The 27,721-nt window shown below is 38.6% G+C and overlaps 1 protein-coding gene across 1 annotated transcript in view; it reads right to left on the bottom strand.

The window, feature by feature from the left end:
- Window positions 1–3,354: 3,354 nt before the first annotated feature.
- The window catches only part of LOC5577164, a 40,579-nt gene continuing 16,212 nt past the window's right edge, over window positions 3,355–27,721 (bottom strand). The window contains exons 5-7 of the mRNA XM_001663201.2: window positions 23,932–24,087; window positions 4,099–4,447; window positions 3,355–4,033 (exon numbers count right to left, since the gene is read on the bottom strand). Of these exons, the coding sequence (XP_001663251.1) occupies window positions 3,924–4,033; window positions 4,099–4,447; window positions 23,932–24,087 (615 nt within the window). The 3' untranslated portion in view covers window positions 3,355–3,923. The remainder of the gene's footprint in view (window positions 4,034–4,098; window positions 4,448–23,931; window positions 24,088–27,721) is intronic.

Here is a 27,721-nt window from a genome sequence, read left to right as displayed (position 1 = left end):
ACCACAAAAACTGCACTATGAAAATACATTGTCAAACAGGGGATACCGTGGTGAATCAAAATCTGGGCGGTACCAATATCCGGACACTCTGATAATATTAAATTATTTTGGCCTAATTTGAACGTTAATAGAATTGGGTTTGATTCATACTTTTGACTTCAAATATTTAGTATTACCACTTACCATTTTCAATCTAGTTAACATTGCCAAATAGTTACTAGAAATAAAAATAAGTTTGTTGTTTCTGTCGAACGTCATTTCATCGCGGTCCGTTTTGATTCAAGTTAGACGAACTGTGAACGCACAAACTAGGGCACGAAGAACGTTTAGTGAATAAAAAGTTTGTGAAGCATATTTTTGTGGGTTGTTTAAACAGAATTAAGTCTAGAATGATACTTTTAATGTTCGATTATACTAATGATGTGAAAATAATACAAATGTGTATACAAACGGTGAAAAAAGAGACTGTCCGGAATTATGAGCCAGTGATTGCAAATCCGGACATCATATGGAAAACCTACTTTGAACAAGTGTAAATGTTTTTTTTTAATATAAAATAAGAAAAGAGTTGAACGATATTCATAAACAGCGTTGTGAGTTATCAGAAGATGGATCAGTGTAAAAGTAATTGTATATATCTACCGGTACCAGAATCAAGCCGCACGTAAATGAGCTCATACTACACGCGCTTCAGATCAGGTAGTTAGAACACCAAATATAGTTACGTTTTGATCTTTGTGGCATTATAGGAAGATTGCATACATAGAATTGATACAAGAACGATATTAAAACGAGTTTGTGTGGTTTTCTTGTAAAGATATAAAAATATTTCATATCAAATTAAAGGTGTCCGGATTTGGATCCAAAAGTGTCCGGATTCAAAAACAACTTCGTATTAGGTGTCCGGATTTAGAAACAAGATAGACTCCAATTCCTCATTGAATTACATGTAAAAATCATCGAAAATCGAGAAAATCGTTTCCATGAAGTTTTGAAATATAAGAATGTGTCGAATAATAAGTTTTTAAGAAAATTCTTAATAAACATATAAGAATCGCAGTTTGAACATTCATGTCGTCTTAAGCGTTCGGGTATTGATGCAGCACGATACAATTATGTTTTATTTGTATTAATTTTCTGTCAATGATTACTAGATGAGAAATCCTAGTAAAGTGACAAGCAATGTAACAGCAGTCAGATGTAAATAATTAACCTTTCAGTCGTCGCGCGGTTTGCCGCCGTCAGAACCACCACGCTGATGTGTTGTATGATAAGCGAGGTTTTTTCAACAGCGCGACTACTGAAGTGTTAAAACCACATTATTATTCAAATTTATATTAAATTCAATGAATATTATCGAAGTGTCCGGATATTGGTACCGTCCGGATTTTGATTCATCATGGTAGAGCATAACACTTAATTAAGACTCAGAATGGGCATGATGGTTGGTAAATGGCTGGGCATGGCGTACCATTGGTACCTCGCGTACCTGAAGGAATAAAATAAATCAAGAACAATAGATGGGTCCGGAGAGGCTGGCCACGCTGATAGGCACAATCTGGGAAACAGAACAGCTACCGGATGAGTGGAAGGAAGGGGTAATATGCCCTATTTACAAGAAAGGCGACAAGTTAGATTGTGAGAACTTTCGAGCGATCACCATTCTAAATGCGGCCTACAAAGTATTATCCCAGATCATCTTCCGTCGTCTGTCACCTGTAGTAAACGAGTTCGTGGGAAGTTATCAAGCCGGCTTCGTTGACGGCCGATCGACAACGGACCAGATCTTTACTGTACGGCAAATCCTCCAAAAATGTCGTGAATACCAGGTCCCAACGCATCACCTTTTCATCGATTTCAAGGCGGCATACGACAGTATCGACCGCGTAGAGCTATGGAAAATCATAGACTTTCCCGGGAAGCTCACGAGACAGATATGAGCGACGATGGAAGGTGTGCAAAATTGTGTGAAGGTTTCAGGCGAACACTCCAGTTCGTTTGGATCCCACCGGGGACTACGACAAGGTGATGGACTTTCGTGCCTGTTGTTCAGTATTGCGCTAGGTGTTATGCGTAGAGCCGGGCTCAACAGCCGGGATACGATTTTTACGAGATCCAGTCAATTTGTTTGCTTCGCGGATGATATGGACATCGTCGGCCGAACATTTGAAAAGGTGGCAGACCTGTACACCCGCCTGAAACGCGAGGCAGCAAAAGTTGGACTGGTGGTGAATGCGGCCAAGACAAAGTACATGCTAGCTGGTGGAGCGCGACAGGGCTGCGGTCAAAAAAGATTCACGCCCGCACCAAATGTACCATGTACAAAATGCTCATAAGGCCAGTACTCCTCTACGGGCATGAAACGTGGACGATGCTCGAGGAGGACCTGCAAGCATTTGGAGTCTTCGGACGTCGGGTGCTTAGGACGATCTTCGGTGATGTGCAGGAAAACGATGTGTGGCGGCGAAGGATGAACCACGAGCTCGCCCAACTCTACGGCGAACCCAGTATCCAGAAGGTGGCCAAAGCTGGAAGGATACGATGGGCAGGGCATGTTGCAAAAATGCTGGACAGCAACCCTGCAAAGATTGTGTTCGCTTTGGATCCGGTTGGTATAAGAATTTTTTTTTCTATCTTTATTAACGAGATTTTTAGCCCTGGGCTAGTTCATCTCGGGACCAACGGCTTTACTTCCCTTCCGATGGAAGTCGTCACTATAACCTTTACGTCATAAGTGACTATCTCGGGGATGGGATTCAATCCCAGGTCCTTGGCGTGAGAGGCGTGTGTTCTACACCAGGCCCATCCCCATTGGTACAAGAAGGCGTGGAGCGCAGCGAGCTAGGTGGGCGGATCAAGTGCGTATCGATTTGGTGAGCGTGGGGCAGAACCAAAGATGGAGAGATGCGGCCACGAACCGAGTATTGTGGCGTGAAATTGTTGACTCAGTGTTATCTGTGTAGATGTTAACTAAATAAATGAAATGAATGGACATGATTGATGATCTGCTGCCTCAGAACTGGAAACTTAACAATTATTCCAAAAAGTTTCTAGAAATTGAATTTTAGACTCAATCAATATTCGTTTTGAGATATCTTAAAGGTACAGATGAATAATATATAATAAAAGATAAATAATATATAATAATTAGGCTGATAGAGATATATTTTCTTTGATCATGTCACCCTCCCCCCCTTCAAAAAATCGAAAGCAATAAAAAAAAAGATTCCAAATTTTCTTGATTCGTGTGAGGATTTTAAAGTTTGTAAGGTAAAAAAACGGTTGGTCGACGATTCAAAGGACGATTAAGAAAGCTACAACGATAAACGTTAAAAATAACAACTCAAAAATTAGCTTGTTTTCGTTTCAATTTTTTTCGTTCTTTATTTATTTTTATCCTCTCCCCCCTATACCCTACAAGCGGTCCTGGACATATTGGAAAATTAATATTTGTATCAGCTTCATGTAATAATTGGATTTCTGTGAGATACAGTCAAAAAAAGTTTGTTTTCATGACTACCTCCATGGTCCCTTGCATGATTACTATAGTACTAGTTTTCTGTTCTACAAATTTGATACTTTCTTAACTCGATTATCCGTTTAGTATCGAGTTAGGGAGAATTGACTTATTAGGATATTTTTTTGAAAATTGTCTACATTTTGGCATTGAAAGCGTATTCTTGATATATAATTGTTTATTTTTTCCATAAATGTTTAATTCATGGGCCCATGAGGTTCACCTTCGTACTTCCTTTCCTGTATTCACTTGTTTGACTTTGACAACATTATAGAAACCAGACCTGAAAACCCGCCAAAAAATGTACAATTTTACCCAAAATAACGGTATACCATGCGAAGAGGCTCAACCACAAAGCCCCATTTCGATAGCTTTCGAAATCTCTCCGTCGCCGCCGTCGTCGTCATCAATGATGGAACCGATAAATGAACGCAAATGGAATGAATAAATTAAAGGCAATAAGTTTGAATACAATTCCGGGGCTGATTGATGGCGTAGCTGCGGATTTGGTTTTTCCTGCGGATAGAAAAGGAGTACCCTTTTGAGCAAACAAAGCGTCCGAAAATATCCGATTTCCCAACCTGGTGCGCCTGCCGTTGTGGTCGTAGGGGTTCCAATTTGCTGGGCTCCCCAGGATGATATTGGCGGTGTTGGTCCACTCTGGACATTCATCGTCGGATTACTACCCGTGGTTCCGATGGCTCCTGGATGGCCAGGAGAGGTGGTGGAATTGTAAAGATATCCAATTTCGCTCACAATCCAATCATAGTATGGAGCAACCATGGTATAGTACGCTGTGGTGCGTTTTATCGAAGTGCAAGTTTGTGGATTCGAGGGTGGATTTATTTCCGTCAATATGGCCACTAATTTGAAGTTGCACACCAGAGCGGAGCCCCTTTCTTCACTGCGCCGCAGGGAATTTGCATCGAGCTGTGTGAAAATATGCGGAAATCTGGTTAGCAATTTGCCGTTCTGATTTTATTAGCTTTATTGAATTCGGAATTATTGCCATTATGTTGGGATTTGTTGGGTGCGATTTTAAATTATATTATTCATGTAACCTAATTAACATATGCATGACTGTGTAGTGCGAAATATGAACTCAACACTTCGTTGAATTATTCGACCATGTTTAAGGACAAATTTATTAAAGGGACATTTTTCAATTCAATACCCTGATATCCCTACTTGTTTTTTCTTCTATTAGAAGCCCTTCTACTGTTGATTTGGTATTAACCGACTGTAGTCACCTTTGTAACCAACAGTAACCAATCTGATTTTAATTTTGATCATGTCCCTGTTACATTTTAAATATTCCATGAAGCGATTCTCAGTCCTATCAGTTTCACATTCAATTATTTGAGCCGACTGGAACACCGCTAGCGTATGACGGCTCACCATAGTAGCATGTCCGAAAGAACTTGAAACTATTGAGAACCAGAGGTACAGGTCCAAAGCCCTGATAAAGGTGGATGGTTGTGATGGCTATGACCGTGGTCATCATGTAAAGAACAAGCGGACGATGCTGTATCGTGTCAGCACCGAGGAGGCAGCCCCTCTAGCACGATGTAGGTAGCGCAACCCTGGTTAGGTGGCTTATCGAATACTCTTCACCAACCAAGAAAGGTAAAAGTAGAGCAAATGGATTGAGTTTATGGCAACAGACCCGGTAACGAAAAAAGGACAACGATTGGAAAGTTGGATCTTGGAACGTGAGAAATTTGAATGGACCCGCGCGTGTTTGGCTCCTGGCTCGTGAACTGCGGAATGTCGGCGTAAACGTGGCAGCTATCCAGGAAATACGCTGGCCGAGAACCGGAGAACGTGAATTCCAAGCGGTGGACCCCATCGCCAACACTTCATTCAAGTACCTCATATACTACAGCGGTGGCGACAGAGCAGAACGTGGAGTTGGTTTCATAGTGATTGGGAAGCAGATGAAGCGAATTATTCGGTGGAAACCGGTAAGCGACCGAATCTGTGTGTTGAGAATTAAGGGCAAGTTTTCTAACTACAGGCTGATCAGCATATATGCGCCAACGAGCGATAAGCCCGATGACATGAAGGATGAGTTCTATGAGAGCCTGGATAAGGCCTACGTAGAGTGCCCAAAACAAGACGTCAAGATAGTCATCGGCGACGCAAATGCGCAGATCGGAAAAGAAGATTTCTTCCAACCCGTTGGAACGTTCCGAACGTCATTGGAACGAAAAGCCTACATTCCATTACCAATGATAATGGCCTGTGGCTAGTAACCTTCGCTGCTGCTAGAGGGATGGCAATCAGCAGTACCTACTTCGCACGAAAGAATATACGCAAACACTCCTTGCGGCACCTGAGTGGCGATGCCTATTCCCAAAAAGACCAAGTGATATTTGATGGGCGACATTTCTCAGATGTAATGGATGTCAGGATATTCCGTGGCCCTAATGTAGACTTGGATCATTATCTCGTTGTAAATCGGGCGCGGTTATCCAGCGTCACGAGTTCCACAACAAACAGAACTCTGCGCTTCAATATACAACGCTTGTCGACTGATGGGGTAGCTGCACAGTATCGTCAGCAACTAGACGAGCAGTTGGGAAGAATCAACGTTGCTGGAGACGTCGACAGCCTGTGGGACCCTATCCACGAACCTGTGACAACAACGGCGTGGGAAGTGATTGGCACTGGTCAACGACGAAGACAAAACGACTGGATCGATGAAGAGTGCCAGAGAGTGACAGACATGGAGAATGTCGCTAGAAGCCGTATGCTTGGGCCAGTACGTGGTCGGTACCCGACAGAACAGAGAGCGGTACAGGGCAACGAGAGCCGAAGAAAAGCGAATCCACCGCAGAAAGAAATGGCAGCACGAAGAAAGTGTGGCAGCTGAAGCTCAAGAAAGCTTGAACCGGAATGATATGCGGAGATTCTATGCAACGGTCAATGGTGCGCGGTACAAAACCGTACCAGTACCCGCCATGTGCAATGATCGAGAAGGGAATTTGCTAACCGATAAAACGGCGGTGGCTGCCAGGTGGATGGAGCACTTTTAGCAATGGTTGAACAGTGAAAATGGAAATGTTGCGAGGAATAGGATGAACATTGATGATGACGATCAAGCAGTGGACCCACCGACCATAGGAGAGGTTAAAAAGGCTATCAGCGAGCTGAAGAACTATAAGGCTGCTGGGAAGGACGAGATCCCGGTCGAGCATCTCAAGCATGGAAGTGAGCAGCTTTACCAGTTGATCCACTGAGAACTTCTGAAGGTATGGGAGGACGAAGAATTGCCCACCGGCTGGTTGGATGGCCTCATACGCCCAATCTACAAGAAAGGGCACAGACTGGAGTGTGCCAATTACAGAGTAATTACCGTACTGAATTCGGCGTACAAAATTCTGTCGCGCATCCTGTTTAACAGACTGAGACCGCTCGAGGAGTCCTTTGTCGGCGAATACCAAGCTGGTTTTCGTGAGGGCCGTTAGACAACGGACCAGATGTTTAGCTTGCAAATGATCCTAGATAAATTTCGGGAGTACAACTTGCAGACTCACCATCTGTTTATTGATTTCAAGGCGGCGTACGATTCAGTGAAAAGAAATGAACTTTGGCAGATAATGTCTCAACATGGTTTTCCGGCGAAACTAATTAGGCTGATACGTGCTACGCTGGATGGTTCAAAATCAAGTGTTCGGATCGCAGACGAGGTGTCAACTTCGTTCGTGACGTTAGTGGAAGAGGCCTTCGTGCATCTGAAGAGGGAGACAGCGAGGATAGGCCTGAGCATTAATTCTACCAAAACGAAATACATGGTTGAAGGTAGAGATAGAGTCAGGCTTGGTGCTGCAGGTGCTAAGGTAGTGTTTGATGGGGATGTGTTTGAAGTTGTTGAAGAATTTGTTTACCTTGGAACACTTGTGACATGTGAGAACGACGTTTCCCGCGAAGTGAAAAGACGTGTTGCGGCTGCGATAGGACCTTTTCGGACTTTGTAACCAGCTTAGGTACCGCAGCTTGCAAACGAAATCAAAATTCGCGCTGTATAAAACATTGATTCTTCCGGTGGCTCTCTACGGGCACGAAGCGAGGACGTTGAAAGAGTCAGACCGGAAAGTTCACGGTGTTTTCGAGCGTAAAGTGCTACGGACAATACTCGGTGGGAAACTCGTGAATGGTGTGTGGCGCAGACGCATGAATCACGAGTTGTATCAAGTGGGCTGGTCACTTAGTGCAAATGTCGGAAGCAAGAATTGCGATAATAATATTCAGCAGGGAACCAGGTAGAAATTGGCGGCTTCGGGGAAGACCACGAATACGCTGGCTGTACGCAGTGGAAGAAGACCTGGCGACCCTAAACGTTCGGGCTATTGGAGCAACTTTTTCACTTTATAGTACTCTTGGAAATAAATTTATTTCCAAGAGTACTATAAGGTGTGAACTAATGAATAGTGAACAATTTAGATGCACATATTTGCCCTTTTTTATCTAGTGCTTTACTTTTCCAGTATTTTTTTAAGAATATTCCTAGAATAACTGCTGAAAATAAAGCGGATAATTAAATATTACAATATGGTTTATATTATAATAACTATGTGAGTTTTGAAATTAATGGTTTTCGCAGCGTTGATTTCACAAGAGGCTTATATGATTCATCTTCTATCTTCTATATAAATAAAAATGGAGTGGTGTTTGTATGTCACGAAATAACTTGAGAACAGATCAACGGATTGAGGTAAGTTTTTCACTGCTGCACTCGACAAGGGATGCGACGTGTTCGTGCAAAGAAAAAGTTTGGGAAAGTCTACGGAATAAACGGGAAACCGGGAGAAGACTCAGGTGTCATTTTGTATGGGGGATTACATGACGTTTTACAACAGCCTACTTGATGGCAAGACGAAGTTTGCCGGGACCACTTATTAGTAATAAAATTCATTATACCACATTATTTTTTTTAAGTTTTTTTTTTATTATTTTTTTAAATTTGACGTGATATGGAAATTGCCCATAGTGGAGTGGGTCGCACTCGGAAAAAAATTTGGTTGTGCACATGCCATTTGAAGTTTACATGGAAATTACTATGGAAAAGGCAAACCTGTTGTGTCCAGTACTCTAACTGCTCGTCATAATAATCTATGGAAAAATGAACAAACTCTTCTCATGTGAAATTTTCCCAGCTACAACTTAATGAGGTAAGGATAATTTATTATTAATGACACAGACGTAAGGATAATTTGTTATTATTGATAACAAAGTCTAAATAATGCTGATATGATTATTCAATGACCAATATTATACAATAAATATTATTAATGACACAGACGTAAGGATAATTTGTTATTATTGATAACAAAGTCTAAATAATGCTGATATGATTATTCAATGACCAATATTATACAATATTTTCGCATCTGACTTACGGGGATTTTTTTTTATTATCGGACATTTTTGGCCGGAGGTTCTCCGATTTGCATGAAATTTTCACCAGAGGCAGAGCTCGTGGATACATGACCAAAAGTGAAATTCAAAAAATTTAAAGTGGCCTATTTTCCCGGAAAACTCTAGATGAATTTTCACGATTTTTCAATATACCTCAAACTTTAAAAATTCATATCTCCTGAACTATGCATTGTAGAACAAAAGTTTTTTAGTGAAATCGAAAGGAAATTTTCTCAGCAATCTATTAAAAAAAATAAATCGAAAAACATTTCTCTGAAAATTTTTCACCATGGAGAAAATTGTCGGAAAAATAGCGAAAAAACTATCGTCTGTATAATGAAAAATTTTCAAAAAAATATTTTTTGTTTTATCAATCCATACTCTAACTTTCGTCTATAGACGCCAAAATGGTATCTTTTACCGTTTAGGCGACAGAACTGAAAAACCGATGACCACCCGCACGCTTCCCATAGGAAAATGTGTTCTATTGTGGGCCTCATAATCGTGCGCTAACGGCGGCAGTAATTTACACACATTGTAAGTGTAACACAGTGAACCATCCTTTCCTTTCCAGTCAGAAGAAGCTTTTCGTCAATCGGAGCACTCTCCTTTGGTCTGTTGGGTGTTTTGTATGTCCTTTATTCGTTACCTTTACTATTGAGACCAACAGTCTTTAATTGAAAACGATCCTAACATTTAATAATATAGGTAATAGGAACTGACCCTCAGCAAGCATGGGAAAATTCACTCACTCACCCGAACGCCACCGATGAAAAATAGCAAAAAATCTGCTGCTATCGAACATTCAGTGATAGCTGAACCGTCCTAGACGGAGTGTAGCATGAAAGCGTCGAAACCGATTGTGTAAAAGCGACAATCGGAAGGAACGCGAAGAGAAGTGAATACTAGACCTATTCATTTTTTCAAAAATGTCTGGAAACTCCCCAGTCAACCAATACTTTGATTTTTCATTGCGAAATGAACTTCTGCCCAAAATTTCACTCAATTTAGAGTACATTTAGGTGTGCTTCAAATAAATTATGTAATTTTGGGCTATTTTCAAGCGTTAAAAAATCATAACTACCGAACGAAACATCAAAATATATCGGAAATACCTCTACATAGTAGTTTATCCAATTCTACGATCTTTTACCGAACACGATTTTAAGATTGGAGCAAGTTTTAACATTGTTTGGTTGAGGTTTGTATCTCAACTCTCTTGAAAATCTCTTTTTTCGGGAAGTGTTTTCACTGGAAAGCATGTCTGCATGAAAATTTCAGATTTTTAATTTCCAGTTATGATGACTATGCATATCTTAAAGTCAATCTCGTTCAAAGCTACCATTTATCTTACGAAAATAAATTGTAAAAAAATAGGTAGTTATGAAGCACATTTGTAAATCCACTGTTTTTTTTTTTTTTTTTTTTTTTTTATTAGTATCATTCCAAACATTACATTCATTTCTTATATCTAGGTGTTCTGTGTTATTTGACAACACTTTCATACTAATTTGGTAAAACAAATTTAAGATTTAATTAACATTTTGTTAACAACATATTACATTTCATTTGCCGTAGCAGTTCAGTTTTTTTACAGGTGAGTTGATTTCACCTGCTTATAAGAGAAAAAAAAGTTTTTAGTATACTTAACCTAACTTAACCTAAACATATAACGCATTAATCGTGGCAATAGAAGATTGTAACGATTTTTGCCTGAAATTATTAATGATTGTATTTGATATTTGTTCCAATGTTTCAACATTGGATATTCTATGTAACTCATTGGTACTATACCAGGGAGGAAGCCTCAGAATCATTTTCAAAATTTTATTTTGAATTCTCTGCAGAGCTTTCTTCCTGGTATTACAACAGCTAGTCCATATTGGTACAGCATACAACATGGCTGGCCTGAAAATTTGTTTGAATATCAACAGCTTGTTCTTAAGACAAAGTTTTGATTTTCTATTAATAAGGGGATAGAGACATTTTACATATTTATTACATTTGGCTTGAATGCCCTCAATGTGATTTTTGAAAGTTAAATTCCTATCTAGCATGAGCCCTAGATACTTAACTTCATCTGACCAATTTATTGGAACCCCTCTCATCGTGACAACATGTCTACTTGAAGGTTTCAAATAAAGAGCTTTTGGTTTATGTGGGAATATTATTAGTTGAGTTTTGGAAGCATTAGGAGAAATCTTCCATTTTTGCAAGTATGAAGAAAAAATATCCAAACTTTTTTGCAATCGACTACAGATGACACGCAGGCTTCGTCCTTTGGCGGAGAGGCCTGTGTCATCCGCAAACAAAGATTTTTGACATCCCTGAGGTAGCTCAGGTAAGTCAGATGTGAAAATATTGTATAATATTGGTCCCAAAATGCTGCCTTGAGGAACACCAGCTCTTACAGGAAGTCTTTCAGATCTGGAGTTCTGATAATTAACCTGAAGTGTACGATTTGACAAATAACTTTGAATTATTCTAACAATGTATGTTGGAAAATTAAAGTTTTTTAATTTTACAATCAAACCTTCATGCCAAACACTGTCGAATGCTTTTTCTATGTCTAGAAGAGCAAGACCAGTAGAATAGCCTTCAGATTTGTTGGAACGGATCAAATTTGTTACACGTAAAAGTTGATGGGTGGTCGAATGTCCATGGCGGAATCCGAACTGTTCATTGGCAAAAATTGAATTTTCGTTGATGTGGGCCATCATTCTGTTCAAAATAACCTTTTCAAAAAGTTTACTGATGGAGGAAAGCAAACTGATTGGACGATAGCTAGAAGCTTCTGCAGGATTTTTGTCTGGTTTTAAAATTGGAACAACCTTAGCATTTTTCCATTTGTCAGGAAAATATGCTAATTGAAAACATTTGTTAAATATATCAACTAAAAATGATAAGCTACTTTCTGGAAGTTTCTTGATGAGGATGTAGAAAATTCCATCATCGCCAGGAGCTTTCATGTTTTTGAATTTTTTAATAATAGTTCTCACTTCTTCCAAATCAGTCTCCCAGGCATTTTCGAAAACGTTCTCTTGATTGAGAATATTTTCGAACTCCTGAGTAACTTCATTTTCAATTGGACTAGTAAGTCCTAAATTAAAATTGTGCGCACTTTCAAACTGCATAGCAAGTTTTTGAGCTTTTTCGCAATTAGTTAGTAATAATTTGTTTTCCTCTTTCAATGCCGGTATTGGCTTCTGAGGTTTTTTCAAGATTTTCGATAATTTCCAAAAGGGCTTAGAGCCAGGGTCCAATTGAGAAATTTTATTTTCAAAATTTTTGTTTCTCAATTGAGCAAAACGTTTCTTGATTTCTTTCTGCAAATCCTGCCATATAATTTTCATAGCAGGATCGCGAGTGCGTTGAAATTGCCTTCTCCTCACGTTTTTAAGACGGATCAAGAGTTTAAGATCATCGTCTATAATCACGGATTCAAATTTTACTTCACATTTTGGAATTGCAATGCTCCGGGCTTCAACAATGGAATTTGTTAAAGTTTCAAGAGCATTGTCAATATCAAGTTTATTTTCTAAAGAAATGTTAACATCAAGATTGGAGTCAACATACGTTTTATATATATTCCAGTCGGCTCGTAAATAATTGAAAGTGGAGCTGATAGGATTGAGAATCGCTTTTTGGGATATTTGAAATGTAACAGGGACATGATCAGAATCAAAATTAGCATGAGTAATCAGTTGGCTACAAAGATGACTAGAGTCGGTTAAGACCAAATCAATCGTAGATGGATTTCTAGAAGAGGAAAAACAAGTGGGGCTATCAGGGTATTGAATTGAGAAATATCCTGAAGAGCACTCATCAAATAAAATTCTGCCGTTGGAATTACTTTGAGAATTATTCCATGACCGATGTTTGGCATTAAAGTCACCAATGACAAAAAATTTTGACTTATTGCGAGTCAATTTACGCAAGTCAGTTTGGAGCAAATTAACTTGCTGTCCAGAGCATTGAAAAGGCAAATAGGCAGCTATGAAAGTATATTTACCAAACTGTGTTTCAACAGAAACACCTAAAGTTTCAAAAACTTTAGTTTCAAATGATGAAAACAGTTGATGTTTTATACGCCTATGAATGATGATTGCAACTCCCCCACATGCCCCATCAAGTCGATCATTACGATAAACAAAAAAGTTAGGATCTCTTTTGAGTTTAGATCCAGGTTTTAAATACGTTTCGGTAATAACTGCTATATGCACGTTATTAACCGTAAGAAAATTAAACAGCTCGTCCTCTTTACCATTCAGAGAACGAGCATTCCAATTTAAAATATTTAAATTATTATTTGGATCCATTAGAAAAACGTAATCCAATAACAATTTGATTTGTAAATTTTACACCTACTTGGACTGCTTCAGTCATAGTGGTGGCTTTGAACATTGCATCAATCATTAGATTCAATTGTTCAGTTAGAAAATTAAAATCAGAGGCAGACATGTCATGTGATTTCCCATTGGAATTTCCGGTAGACGAAGAAGCGGAGTTACCTGTGGCGGTAGGGTTTTTTCCATTTGATTTGAAACAAGTAGAATGGGTACCCATGGATCGAACAGGGGAGGAGTTCGAATTTCCTGCTACGATATCGGCAAAGGATTTACCGTGGGTAGATACATTCGAAATAGAAAGATTCGAACGGCTACCCGACGGATTAAAATTAGTTTGTGAATGATTATGATCTTCCTGATGGGTATGATTCATGATCAAGCGATCGTTAACTGAAAAATGAGCATTGTTCGATACTCTACCAGGCAAATTCCGGAAACGACCGTTATCGTAACGGATATTATCTTTCATCTGCCTGGCACGAGCCTCAATGACCTTTTTGCGTGAAGGACAATTCCAAAAATTGGACTTATGGTTAGCCCCGCAATTACAACATATGAATTTGGTGGTATCTTCCTTCACTGGACAGACGTCTTTGGCGTGAGAAGAACCTCCGCAAATCATGCATTTAGCATCCATGCGACAATTTTTTGTACCATGACCCCACTTTTGGCACCGACGGCACTGAGTGGGGTTCTGGTAATTTCCTCCAGGTTTCTGGAAATGTTCCCATGTCACACGGACATCAAACAAAAGTTTTGCTTTTTCTAAAGCTTTAATATTATTTAGTTCTTTTTTGTTAAAGTGAACTAAATAAAATTCTTGAGAAAGCCCTTTCCGAACAATGCCAGATTGGGTTCTCTTTTTCATAATGATTACCGTTTTGATTCATATTACGGACAGCTTCAAATTCCGGACACTCTACTTTGTATGGGAAACATTTCACGCGAAATGTTTCAGTTTTTGCTGTTCAAAAGTTCTCAATTTCAAGGCTCGTTTTAGTAAACTGTTTCCATAAATATCTTTGAAAATTTATAATGCCCAACTACCTTAGATATCTCTTTGGTGGTTTAACGATTTCGATTGATGATTTGACTGTTCCATTAATGGTTATCATGAGCTGTCCGGAATTCGATTCAAAGTGCCCGGAATATGAGGCAAAAGTGAGGCAGCGTCCGGAATAAGAATCATGAAAAGGCCACACATTTTGATTTATTTAAAATTATTGAAGTTGTGGAAGCGTATTCTTCACCCACCGTTCGAAAGTAAAGGGCTTCCGACGCTCGATAGCGCTAAGGAATCATACAGAATGATTTATTTTGTATGCTCTATGCTGGGTTGTATTTCCCTGAGTCCTTAAGTGTCCGTAATATGAATCAAAACGGTACTTGGACTGGGGAAAATCCAAGTAAATCATTTATTCCATTTTTGATCTCTTCAGGTGATTTATAGTCACTTGAGAGACCTTTCAAGACAACTTTGAACAAACGTTCAGTTTTGTCGTCATAAGTAAAAAATTTGTGCTTCTTCTCTTCAAGATGTTTTAGAAGAAGCTCACGATCTTTAAGAGTTTCCGGCAAAACGCGACAGTCTCCTTTCTTTGCGATTTGGAAGGAAACCTTGATTCCCCTAATGGAGTTCAAGATCTCCTGCCTAAATCCCCCAAATTCGGAACAACTGACCACGATAGGCGGCACTCTATGCTTCCTCACTTGAATCAAAGAGCCTGGGCTAGAGGCTGCTTCGATTTGGTGTTCGGAAAATTTGTCTAGAGCATCGAACTGATTGCTCATTTCGATACAATTATTCGTTTCACCCTTGGAAGAAAGTTCGCATTCCGGAGAAGCGCCCTTTCTTCCATTCTTGCCACGTGTAGTGACAGTTTTAAAACCCACTTTTTTGGAAGGAAGTAGTGAATTCAGAGATTCACCCTTCCTTTTGTTTGTTGTTGCAACCATGTTTAATTAATAAACGAAAGAAGACGTGACCTTCGAAAGGTTTTTTCCCAAGACGGTGTCCAAGAAGGATTACCACCGCTAGCTTTCGCCAACGGGTCCAACGAAAAATCGAAGGCACGGGTCCAAACAAGGATCGTAAAGGGATCAATAGTGGAAAAAATAGTACTGAAAAGTACTGTTTTAGTAGCACTGAAAAGTACCGTTTTTAATTTTAGCACTGAAAAGTACTGTTTTTGTAGCACTGAAAAGTACTGTTTTATTGCTTTAGGTAGTTTTTAAGAAAACTTCCAAGAGCAGAGAGAATTCGTGTACGCACAGCACGAAGGTACGATGCGCACTGTAAATCCACTGTTGGTGAGCCAAGAGCACCACCGTGAGCTTCAAAGAATACAAAAAAATGAACACGTTAGCACTGCCTTTTCTCAGTCGATGATGATGATTGTTTTCAAATCGTTCTAAATGATCAGTGAAATGCGATCAAAACAATCATCATTCGGAAAGAAAAAGCAATGCTAACTTGTTCAATTCATTCGTTTTCGGTACATGTGTCATGCATGATTTAACTATCATCAGGTTGCGATGTGGTGTTCGATCTTTGGGCATTTCTTGTAATTTATTGCCTTAAGCAACATGTAAGCTGTTGATGTTCAATGAACTCATAAATGTATTATGTTTGATTCCCGTTGACTAGGGCCTGACAAAATAATGTCAATGGGTGTTTTATATACCATGTATATTGAGAAAACTGTAATTTCTGGGTACTGTGGAGAACAAATTGGGATCAAACAATGTTAAAACTCAATTTAATCTTATTAGCGTGTTCAACAAACTTTAACAGAATATAATTAGCTTTCAAATAGTGGTAATAGCTAGTGGTTTTGATTTTCCACATGCTAGTTATGATTTTTCAAACCTTAAAATAAGCCCAAAAACACATTTTCAACTTGAAGCATACTGAAATCTTTATCAAATGAGCTGAAAATTTGACCAAACATTGTTTTTGGCATGAGAATTCCGAATACTGCTTGACCGGTAGATTTCCGGACATTTTTTTTAATATGAACAGGTCTAGTGAATACCAATACACTTGTATCTGCGAGGCACGAGTTAATGCACTTAGCATCCATTCGCCGAATGCATTGAACTGACTGAGAGGATTCCTACTCACTGAATCATTCCGTGGTGTGGACTGCCAGTCAGTGAATGCTCACTATCAATCATTCCTGGACAAACATTTCAAAAGGGCACATCGACATTGGTAAACATTGGCTTTGCAAGCCGCTGTTGAACCCAATTTAACTCGATCACGCTCACCAATACCACTATCAGAAAGAGCTAACACCAATCTTTCTAATAGTGGGGTTAGTTTGCGTGGACGGGCTAAAAAAGGCTCAACAGAAACGTTTCTGAATAAAGGCTAAATACCTCTTGGGCCCTTTTCAAATGTTTGTCCTTTGTCCGAATTTTTGTATTGCATTCGACTGATCAGATGCCGTTTTTTGTTTCGCTTAGTGCTCGCCGAAGAAGCAGAATGGGCACTGGAAATTGAAACGTTCGGCTTGGTTAAAAAAACGGCTTTCTCGCTCCCAACTGTGCGTGGAAGCGAGTGAGGGAAACACAATAACTGAGTGAGTGTTTCCCATGCTTGACCCTCAGTATCATATAGTTGCCAAGCAAAAAGGATATTTATGCATACATAGGGGTCTATTTTATAAGTCGAGTCGATCGAAATGACTCGACTGGAGTCACTGTCGACCAAAAAAATCGCTCGACTCGGCTCTGTCACTCGAGTTTCTCGACAGTTGTCACTCAATGTGACTGGATTACTATGGGAGTCGACGGGTGACATCTGAAATATGCATGCTTACTTTGATCGACAGTGATTACAGACGAGTCACATGAATCTGCTCGATTTACAAAATAGGCCCCATAAAGTGCTATTTGTAACTTTCTTGCTTTTTTCAAATTTTGCTCAATTTATCAAATGATTAGATAATTAACTAAAAGCGCGCGAGAACTTTCAGTTTTGTTTTCTATACAAAGTGATATATTTGATATAAAATAAATTCTGATTGTTCCTTGGAAGAATATAGTATAGTATTTGCATGTACATAATATCAATCAACTGTATAACACTCAGGGACGCTATCTATTGATGGCTGCTGTGGAATATTCCACTGCCAGTCAGCGTGCAGCCTCTACAGTTGGCGCCAACCCAACAGCGCGCCAAACTGTATTGAGAAGCGTACGCGCGTAATGAATAATTATTGTATGCAGTGCCGTAGCGTGCGGTTGGCCAGGTTGGCACCCGCCAAGGGCGCCAGCCTTAAGGGGGCGCCAACACGCGTGACACAAATGATAAAGTTTGAAAATACATATTGAATTCAAACACAATCTCTATGAATCACAATATGGATCCTGAAAGAAATTTTCATGAAATACTGAGCATGAATCTAACATAGTATTTGACTGGATTCAACCAAAAAATTGTCGAGATTCTCAAATAATCATGGTCTTCTATATAAACTATGTGTGGTTATGATAGAACGCTTTGCGGTTCACCGACACTTTTGAACTTTTTAAACCATCTTGATGACATATTCAATCCAGGGTGTGGTTTTCTAAGAATTTAACTCCGGCCAAATCCGCACAGCATTCTGCGAATTATTCTTCCCAAATCAGTGGTACATTTTTAATAACACTTAAAAATATTGTACGCTAGCTGATAGCCATTTGATTTTACAAAAAAATGGAATCAGTAGGATTGATATACTCATTTTTGGTTTTCAGAAAGCTATAGATGACGTATCCCATTCCTTAAAAATTCATTTAAAATTACTTTTTTAAATGATACTTTATGAAAATGTCTTGGCCAAGACAACGTGAATTGAAAAAAAAAAATTTTAGCACTATTTTTTTTTTATGAAAAATGATTTTTTTTATTTACGTTTTTAACACTTCAGTAGTCGTGCTGTTGTATTTTGTACAACACTGTTAAGAAAAGCTCGCAAGCCTTATACGGCAGCAGTGTGGTGAAAAGTGTAACACATAAGCGTATGGCTTTGGTTTTTTTTTTCAAGGTTGTACTATTAGTGTCATATGATATAAATATCGGATAAAGAAGCTTTTATTTTTTTTAATCAATATTTTTAAAATGTTTAGAAGAATTTTTCTTCAAATAAACATTTTACTAAAAATGGCACCAAAAAATTGTTAGAACACCGATTTTTCATATTTGTTTCTTATTATATAAATTGTAATATTCTTGGGAATTTTTCAAATAACATTTAGGATAAATAGCAAAATATAGCATAGACTAAAAACACTCCAATTATTGCACATCCATAAGGAATACACGGGTTGTTCAATAATTGGCAGGTTTTTAGTCTGTGCAATAGTTGGCAATCTGCCCTAATAGATAAAAGAATTTCCGTTTTGTCCTGCAGGAATTAACTCAATAATCAAATATGTTCTAAATTTCTAGCATCCTACGATTCTTTTCTAATGAATTCTAATGATATAGTTCACGTTAACTCTCACCATGTTAAATAGATGTGTACAGTTTTGATTGAGAGGCGCTTAAATGGAAGTTCGCCAAGGGCGCCATGAACCCACGCTACGGCTCTGATTGTATGTTTTGTCTGGCCGTATCGTGCACCTATATAAGACGCACCCATTGAATTTTTAAGAATGTAGTTTCTTTCGTTTCTCCACCGATTAGGCATGCTGCCTCTCAGTGGTAATAAATCTGTTAAAGTGAAGCCAGGCTTGATAATTCTCCTCAACATCATCAGAGTTCGGTGACTTACTCTAGAGCAGCGTGCTGCCTTTGCCTCTTTGCGAGGGAGCGAAAAAATGCTAAGCAGCGAGGCAACGAAAAATGAGCGAGGAAGATGCAGTACAAAAAAAACGAGTAAAATTCCATCAAAAAAGGGTGCTCTCACAACTCCCCGAGGACTGTCCGTTCGAGCGGCAGACTCGAGATTTCGTTTGAAGTGTGAGTGATGGTGAGCATCGCAACGAGAGACGAGAGAGAGAGAGAGAGAGAGAGAGAGAGAGAGAGAGAGAGAGAGAGAGAGAGAGAGAGAGAGAGAGAGAGAGAGAGAGAGAGAGAGAGAGAGAGAGAGAGAGAGAGAGAGAGAGAGAGAGAGAGAGAGAGAGAGAGAGAGAGAGAGAGAGAGAGAGAGAGAGAGAGAGAGAGAGAGAGAGAGAGAGAGAGAGAGAGAGAGAGAGAGAGAGAGAGAGAGAGAGAGAGAGAGAGAGAGAGAGAGAGAGAGAGAGAGAGAGAGAGAGAGAGAGAGAGAGAGAGAGAGAGAGAGAGAGAGAGAGAGAGAGAGAGAGAGAGAGAGAGAGAGAGAGAGAGAGAGAGAGAGAGAGAGAGAGAGAGAGAGAGAGAGAGAGAGAGAGAGAGAGAGAGAGAGAGAGAGAGAGAGAGAGAGAGAGAGAGAGAGAGAGAGAGAGAGAGAGAGAGAGAGAGAGAGAGAGAGAGAGAGAGAGAGAGAGAGAGAGAGAAGAGAGAGAGAGAGAGAGAGAGAGAGAGAGAGAGAGAGAGAGAGAGAGAGAGAGAGAGAGAGAGAGAGAGAGAGAGAGAGAGAGAGAGAGAGAGAGAGAGAGAGAGAGAGAGAGAGAGAGAGAAGAGAGAGAGAGAGAGAGAGAGAGAGAGAGAGAGAGGAGAGAGAGAGAGAGAGAGAGAGAGGAGAGAGAGGAGAGAGAGAGAGAGAGAGGAGAGAGAGAGAGAGAGAGAGAGAGAGAGAGAGAGAGAGAGAGAGAGAGAGAGAGAGAGAGAGAGAGAGAGAGAGAGAGAGAGAGAGAGAGAGAGAGAGAGAGAGAGAGAGAGAGAGAGAGAGAGAGAGAGAGAGAGAGAGAGAGAGAGAGAGAGAGAGAGAGAGAGAGAGAGAGAGAGAGAGAGAGAGAGAGAGAGAGAGAGAGAGAGAGAGAGAGAGAGAGAGAGAGAGAGAGAGAGAGAGAGAGAGAGAGAGAGAGAGAGAGAGAGAGAGAGAGAGAGAGAGAGAGAGAGAGAGAGAGAGAGAGAGAGAGAGAGATGTCAAAAATCCTTGTTTGCGGATGACACAGGCCTCTCCGCCAAAGGACGAAGTCTGCGTGTCATCTGTAGTCGATTGCAAAAAAGTATGAATATTTTTTCTTCGTACTTGCAAAAATGGAAGATTTCTCCTAATGATTCCAAAACTCAGCTAATAATATTCCCACATAAAACAAAAGCTCTTTATTTGAAACCTTCAGGTAGACATGTTGTTACGATGAGAGGGGTTCCAATAAATTGGTCAGATGAAGTTTTTGTGTAGGGCTCATGCTAGATAAGAATTTAACTTTAAAAAATCACATTGAGGGCATTCAAGCCAAATGTAACAAATACAGTGGGATTCCGTTTTTGGCAACAAAGTTGAAATTTTCAGTTGCCAAAAACGGAACCGTGCCAAAATCGGAACCCATTTTTCAAATTTTATTTCTCAACTATTGGTTTTGAAAGCATCATTACAATGTTAATACATCATTTTTATGGAATCATAAGGCGTTGAGACTTCGAAAAGGTGCACTTCGAAGCATTTTCCCGAAGGGTTATACTATGCTATGAATCTAATATTGAATCTGGCAAACGATTTTTTGGTCGCGTTCTTACGCCACAACGTCTTCAATTATTTTTTAGAAGCTTTATGCATAATTTTTGTATAAGAGGGCCTTGTAAAACCAATAATCGCATAAGTGGCTTTTATTGAAGAACTGGACTTTTTCTTAAAACTATGAGAGAAAACGAAAACTAAAATGTTTTCTTTTAAAGACGTATTTGCGAATCAAAAGCGCTGGGTATTGCAAAACGGCATGGTTTTTTTTTTTTTCTAATTAAATGAACATTTAAAATCAGTTTAATTTTTGAACTTTAGCATAAAATTTGAAAAATTCGATAAGTTTAAAATTGCTCCTTCAATTTATGTTTCTAATAAAGTAAAGCATTTTGTAATGAATGGTTGACTGTATTAAAAGGGCAAACATAGACATGAGAAGATGCATACATGTCTTGTAATTGTGTATAATTTAATTTTTACTTGAAATAATTTTTAATTCAGCTTGATATATGTTTTACATCAGCCTTATGAAATCAACTGAAATTTACAGGATCCTGTTATGAAACCCCAAGAACCTTATAGGAATATTCAGGTTCTCATAAGAAATCTACAGCAAAAACGCTTGAGTTCTGAAGCATCTTTCCAAGCATCCGTAGGATCTCGCATAGAGTTCTCAAAATCTTGCTAAGGATTTTGCTATGAGTTAACATCCTGGAATTCCGCTGCGATGTTGCCGTAAATTCTCAAGTCTCCGATGAAAAAAAAATAAAAGTTGATTACCACTACCACTAGCACTCTTCAAATTCCTCTGGAAACCTTTTCAAAACCCTCAAGCGTTCGCCGAAAATATTAAAAAGACGCCCTAGAGTTTATTAGGAATCACCAGATTTTGGACATAATCCTCCATAACCAGTTATACACTCTAACGATCCCACAAGAAGCTCTCAGTGTCCACTTGTAATCAGCAGATATTCTCATGAATTCGTTAAAATTTCTGAAAAGTCCCACAAGAACGAAGAATTCCTTAAAGATTCTCCAGGGTACAGTTAGGAAACTCATAGACTCAGCTCGTAAGGAACATTTTGATGATGTTGAGACCCGTATCCTTGATTAACAATTTTGTACAGAATTCTGGATCGTCTCTTAACAAATCTAACGCCTTATAGAGTCTATAGAAAAGAGAGAACGTATCTTTAAATAGTTGACGCAGAAAGATCAATATACTCACCAATACCACAGACAAAAAGCAAAAACACTCTCAGTCGTATTTATTGCACGCTTCAATGGTATTATTGAAAATATATTATTGCGGTGTGTTTTTACATACGCAATGTATATAAATCCATAATAATAAAGACAGCGAGACAAAATTTATGATTGTAACTCTGTGTGAGTCATAGATTTTTCGTTGCTCTTATGTCGGTGCTGGTACTTTGTTCGAACAAGCTGTTCCAAATCTGAAGAACAGTGTTTTTTTTATTGTATCACTTACTGGCAGACTCAAGTGGGCTGGTAACTCAATATGAATGCCTATGAAAAAAGAATGGTCTTAAGTTGAGATACTGGTGGAGATTATTGGTCTCATGAAACGTTGCCTATGTATGACCAATGACAATTCTGAAGTAAATAAGCGCGTACGCGAGTCCTTAGTAGTTGGTGAGATTTGGGGAATCATCGACAAAAATGAAGATCTGGAATGTAATCGGTGTGGAGTTGACATGCTGTTCAAGTGACTAAAGCAACAGACATGATTATAATTACAAAAATTTACAAATTTTAATGGGATTGAAAAATGTTGCCAAAAACGGATCCATTTTGTTGCCAAAATCGGGGGGTGCCTAAATCGGAGCATGCCAAAAACGGAGCATGCCAAAAACGGAATCCCACTGTATGTAAAATGTCTCTATCCCCTTATTAACGCTCAACGCTCCGTCATCGTAATCATCGTCATCATCGAAACTTCAAAAACAGTTTTTCTGTTCAAAACTGAAAATTATTCGACGAAAATGTGTTCACCGTGTTGTGGTTGGAGAATTGAATACAGTGAACACTTTTTCTTGTAAATTTTCTTGATTTTGAACGAAAAAACTGCTTTTGAAAATGTCGAAATCGATGACGGATCCTGCCCCCTTAATAGAAAATCAAAACTTTGTCCTAAGAACAAGCTTTTGGTATTCAAACATATTTTCAGGCCAGCCATGTTGTATGCTGTACCAATATGGACTAGCTGTTGTAATACCAGGAAAAAAGTTCTGCAGAGAATTCAAAATAAAATTTCGAAAATGATTGTGAGGCTTCCTCCCTGGTATAGTACCAATGAGTTACATAGAATTTCCAATGTTGAAACATTAGAACAAATGTCAAATAAAATAATTAATAATTTCAGACAAAAATCGTTGCAATCTTCTATTGCCACGATCAATGCGTTATATATTTAGGTTAAGTTAGGCCAAGTAAATTAAAAACGTGTTTTTCTCTTATAAGCAGGTGAAATCAACTCACCTGTAAAAAATCTGAACTGCTACAGCAAATGAAATGTAATATGTTGTTAACAAAATTTTTATAAAATCTTAAATTTGTTTTACCAAATTCGGATGATAGTGTTGTCTAATACAGTGCAACCTCCATGAGTCGATATTGAAGGGACCATCGACTCATGGAAATATCAAGCAATGGAACAGCAATCCTTTGGAAAGCTGCTTCAAGGGACCATCATAGTACCATGAAATTTTGTTGAGATAAATGTAATGTTTGGAATGATACTTATAAAGAAAAAAATAAATAAATAACTATTTATCCTGGCGTTCAATAAAAATGTGGTCTTCGGCAGTAGCTGAACGGATTTTATATGTTCACTTTTTCATAGAATATTATGACGAAGAGATAAAGGGAAAAAAACAAAAGGATGGCGTTTTCCATAGTAATCTCCTTATAAGCTTCAAATTGCGTGTACACAGTCAAATTTATTCTGAATCACACCAAACTTTGGAAGGATGCTATTTACCATAATAATAATCGTTTAAACATAGGGATGCCAATATTTAAAAATTTGCATCACTGTACCGGTATACCTACCCTTATGCTAATATAATTTAATGATACTTACCCAACAAGCTTGTGCATTACTGAAACGATACTCGATGCACGTTCCATTTCTTCCTACGACCGTTTGGCCTGCTCTTAGGGATCCTCTCTGAGCATCACATAGCCATTTTTCGAGGAAGCTCACATTTTTGACAACGGTGTAAGGATAACCGGACACCTGTAAGCATGGAAACAAGCAAAAGCAACCAAATAGTTTCATAACAAATCTTCAAGTACAATTACTGGTGTCCACAAATTTTATGACCAGAGAAAATTTTAAATTGAAGCAGAGGAGTATATTAATTGCTTTCTGTCTAGTTGATTCCGGATTTTTTTTTCAAGCCGTAGAGCTCTTATTTACAGAACTTTCCAAACTGCTCTAGCAACCAATAAATTCCACTGCGAAATGAAATAATTCTCACGTAACGTCCTCCTCATCCCGGAAGCTGGTTGGTTTTCTTGCACCAGGATGAGGGATCGACTCGGCACAGCTCGATCAGCAGAAAATAGCAAAGCTATAAAAATCGCATTGTAAGCTGAACTGTAATAATTTAATAATTTATTTGTTATAATTTAATTTTAATGTGCTGTTGAATGGATAGGTATGAAGAGCAAATGCAGACCACATTAAGCTATTTTTACAAAATTAGCTACGAATAAGCCATTCTTTTTAGTTCTCGATATAGTTGTTATGAGTTGTTGTTATTCAATAACCTACTGACTGCCCATACTCGCATAACAGTCCCATTTCCATTTTCGACACATTTGAGTTAGCTCCATGAATAGTGTTTATTTTTAGTGTACTTTTCGGTACCATTCTTAAAATTGTGTTTTTGTATGGACAAAATGCGAAAAAATACCAAACCATGTGCGTCCCATATTGAATATACTCGCATAACAGTCCCATTAGTAAATTACGATGAAATTCAACCAAAAGTATTACTATAATTACTGTAAGGATCTCTGTAATCTTACATCATAGTTTTCATCACATTAAAAGTAGATATAATACAAATTACAGAGGTTCAAATCAGTTTTATTCAAGAAAGATGGTTGTTTTTGTTTGACTTGAAAATATTCCCAGTAAGCCTTTTTACGGGATAAGTTATAGAACCACATCTTGCCGTGTATCCTGGAGAAGAAAGCTTCCCGTAGAGTCCATGTCGGTCATTACTATCATGATCCGGTTATAACAACGAAATCTCTTGTAGATTTATCATCCGAAGTCATGAAGAGGAAAGCTTTTGATACCAGCGTAGAAATGCGCACATAGCCATTGGCACATGCAGTCGACAAGGTATGTCAAACTGAGTGTGACATCGAATGCCGGAAAATAAGAAGGTCCTGGACACTTAGTATGATTATCAGACCGAGTCTAAAGGAGTATGGTTCGAGAGCAGAGCGTAAGTTAACCATGATTGAAAAATCACGATGAGAGCTATTAGATTCATATTTGAAGTGTGAATTCGAGAGGATGATGCATTCGCTGCATACTTAAATGTTTTGGGCATCTTAAGTCATTTATTTATTGTTTTTATGATTAATCTTTGATTAATCACTAATCATTCATCAACTAATGATAAATTCCCGAAAAGATGCACTAAGCGACTTGAAGTATGCAACCAATGGGTTATACACTAAGACTAAATAATGATGATGATATTACTCATGATTAACAAACAATCCTTTATAAAAATATTTTGAACTTCGTTATGGCAAATTGATCACAGTGTTTAATTATAAATCAAGATTAGTTGCTCTGGTTCAAAAGCCAGTATCCTGGAGGTAGTGGTCAATATAGTGGCATTGTGAAGCGTAGCTTGTGACACATCCAACTTCATGAATATCAAGTTTTAAACGGATGTCTCAAGCGTTATTGATAAAGAAGGATGCCGGGTTGTTAAGGTTTGTCGATTTCCCGGAGAAAGTATTCAAAATATTGGTAATTAATTTTCAACACTTCACTTCAAGTTAGAAGAGTAAGCATAAGCATAAGCATAAGCATAGATGACCGTACAATTCGTAGTTGCTACTCCGTGATTGACCAGAACAATCGAAGTTGCACAGGGAATTAATGAATGGGGCTTGGGATTAGCTTACCATTCTTCAATGTGCACAAATCGAGAGCTCAAATTTAAAAGTCAATAACGGCGCCGGCCACGTCCTTACGGTCATCGGGGAAGGGAAGGAATGTTAGTGTGACTACCGTTGTTACTAGAGACCGAGATCACCTCTGCATCTCCACGGTTGTCATGGAAAGGATTTTGGGTTAGTGGGATAAGGTAGAGATCTGGGAGTCACCAATGTTTGGTGATGCGATCCATGATATAATCACGCCTAACCGAATTATTCGATAAACGCATTGTACGCCGAAAAAGTGTTCATCACTCGCCCACGCAAAAGCAAGCGACACGATCAATAGATCAAACACTACTAACGATCCGCGGCGCTTTTTCATTTCTCTGAGCGAACGACGCGTGACAAGTTTGATTCTGCCCTCATTGCCCGCCCCCGCGGGAGCAAGCGACAAGGTCGAAGGATCAAACACTACTAACGAACCGATCACTTTTTCACTACCGACGCGCGACATGTTTGATCCTGCCCTCATCACTCGCCCCCGCGGGAGCAAGCGACAAGGTCGAAGGAACAAACACTACTCTCACTTCAAGTTAGAAGAGTGTTGAAAAACTCATTAGTAAGGCGAGCAAACCCCGGTAAACTCTAATATGCTGCTTATCTTGTGATTATAATATTATCATAGGGGAATAGCTCGAATTTTTGACCAACAAGAATTCTGTGCCAATTCTCGGATTTCTATACAATCCTATATATATATATAGAAGTTTAATGGTATTTGCTCGCCTTCCTAGTGATTAGAGTAAGGTGGGGCAAAAGTTCGACCTTAGTGGTATAATCAAAGTTTCCAGGAAAACAATAGCAGTTTAAACAAAACAAATACCATACAGTGAACCTTCAACATATTGGCTATGATTTTGCTAAACAAACTTGTGTCAAAATATTTACCCATTTTTAGTTATAACAGTTTCAAAATTGATTGTCTTATTCGAACTTTTGCCCCACCGGTGGGGTAAGAGTTCGAATCTAGTGTGGGGCAAAAGTTCGCTGGCTAAAACACAAAATATCGATTCTTTTATGATAGGCATACTTTACACCAGCCGTAAACTTAAGCTTGACGAAAAATACACACTAAATTTACATCAAAAAATTACCCAAAACCGGGTTAATTGTAATATACTCAAAAACAACAGTTTTTCGCAAAACTAAGTAGAAATGTAAAATTTTGGTGACAGTTTTCACCCGATCAGACTAATTTAACTAAATTTGAAGATAATATGTGGATTTTAGGCAATTTGCAAATTTTTCCGTGATTTTATACATAGGTCGAACTTTTGCCCCGCTGATTCGAACTTTTGCCCCACTATGGGCCAAAAATTGTTTTCAAGCATTTATGCAAAAACGAATACACCTCAAAGCAACCTTATGATAGGCCTAGAAACGCCCTTACATAAAATATTGAAAAAGATTTTATCTTCAATTGATTTCATGCAACGAAATTTTCACCAAAAATTACAATATTCACGTCGAAAAACAACAAATAGCCATAAGTTTTCCAAATCTCAATCGATTTTTATGATATTTGGATTGGAAGTCTTTTACTTGAATAGCATTCGAACCACCGTGACATTTATAAGATTTGTTTTGAATTGAGCTAGAAATCTTAAAAAGAAACTCTTACCCCACTCGAACTTTTGCCCCACTTTACTCTATTAGTATTTTTTTGTAAAGTGAAG

The sequence above is a fragment of the Aedes aegypti genome, chromosome 2 (assembly GCF_002204515.2).
Source record: "Aedes aegypti strain LVP_AGWG chromosome 2, AaegL5.0 Primary Assembly, whole genome shotgun sequence".
Taxonomy (NCBI): domain Eukaryota; kingdom Metazoa; phylum Arthropoda; class Insecta; order Diptera; family Culicidae; genus Aedes; species Aedes aegypti.
Note: the sequence above shows the minus strand (reverse complement) of the source record. Positions and strands in the feature narration are given on the sequence as shown.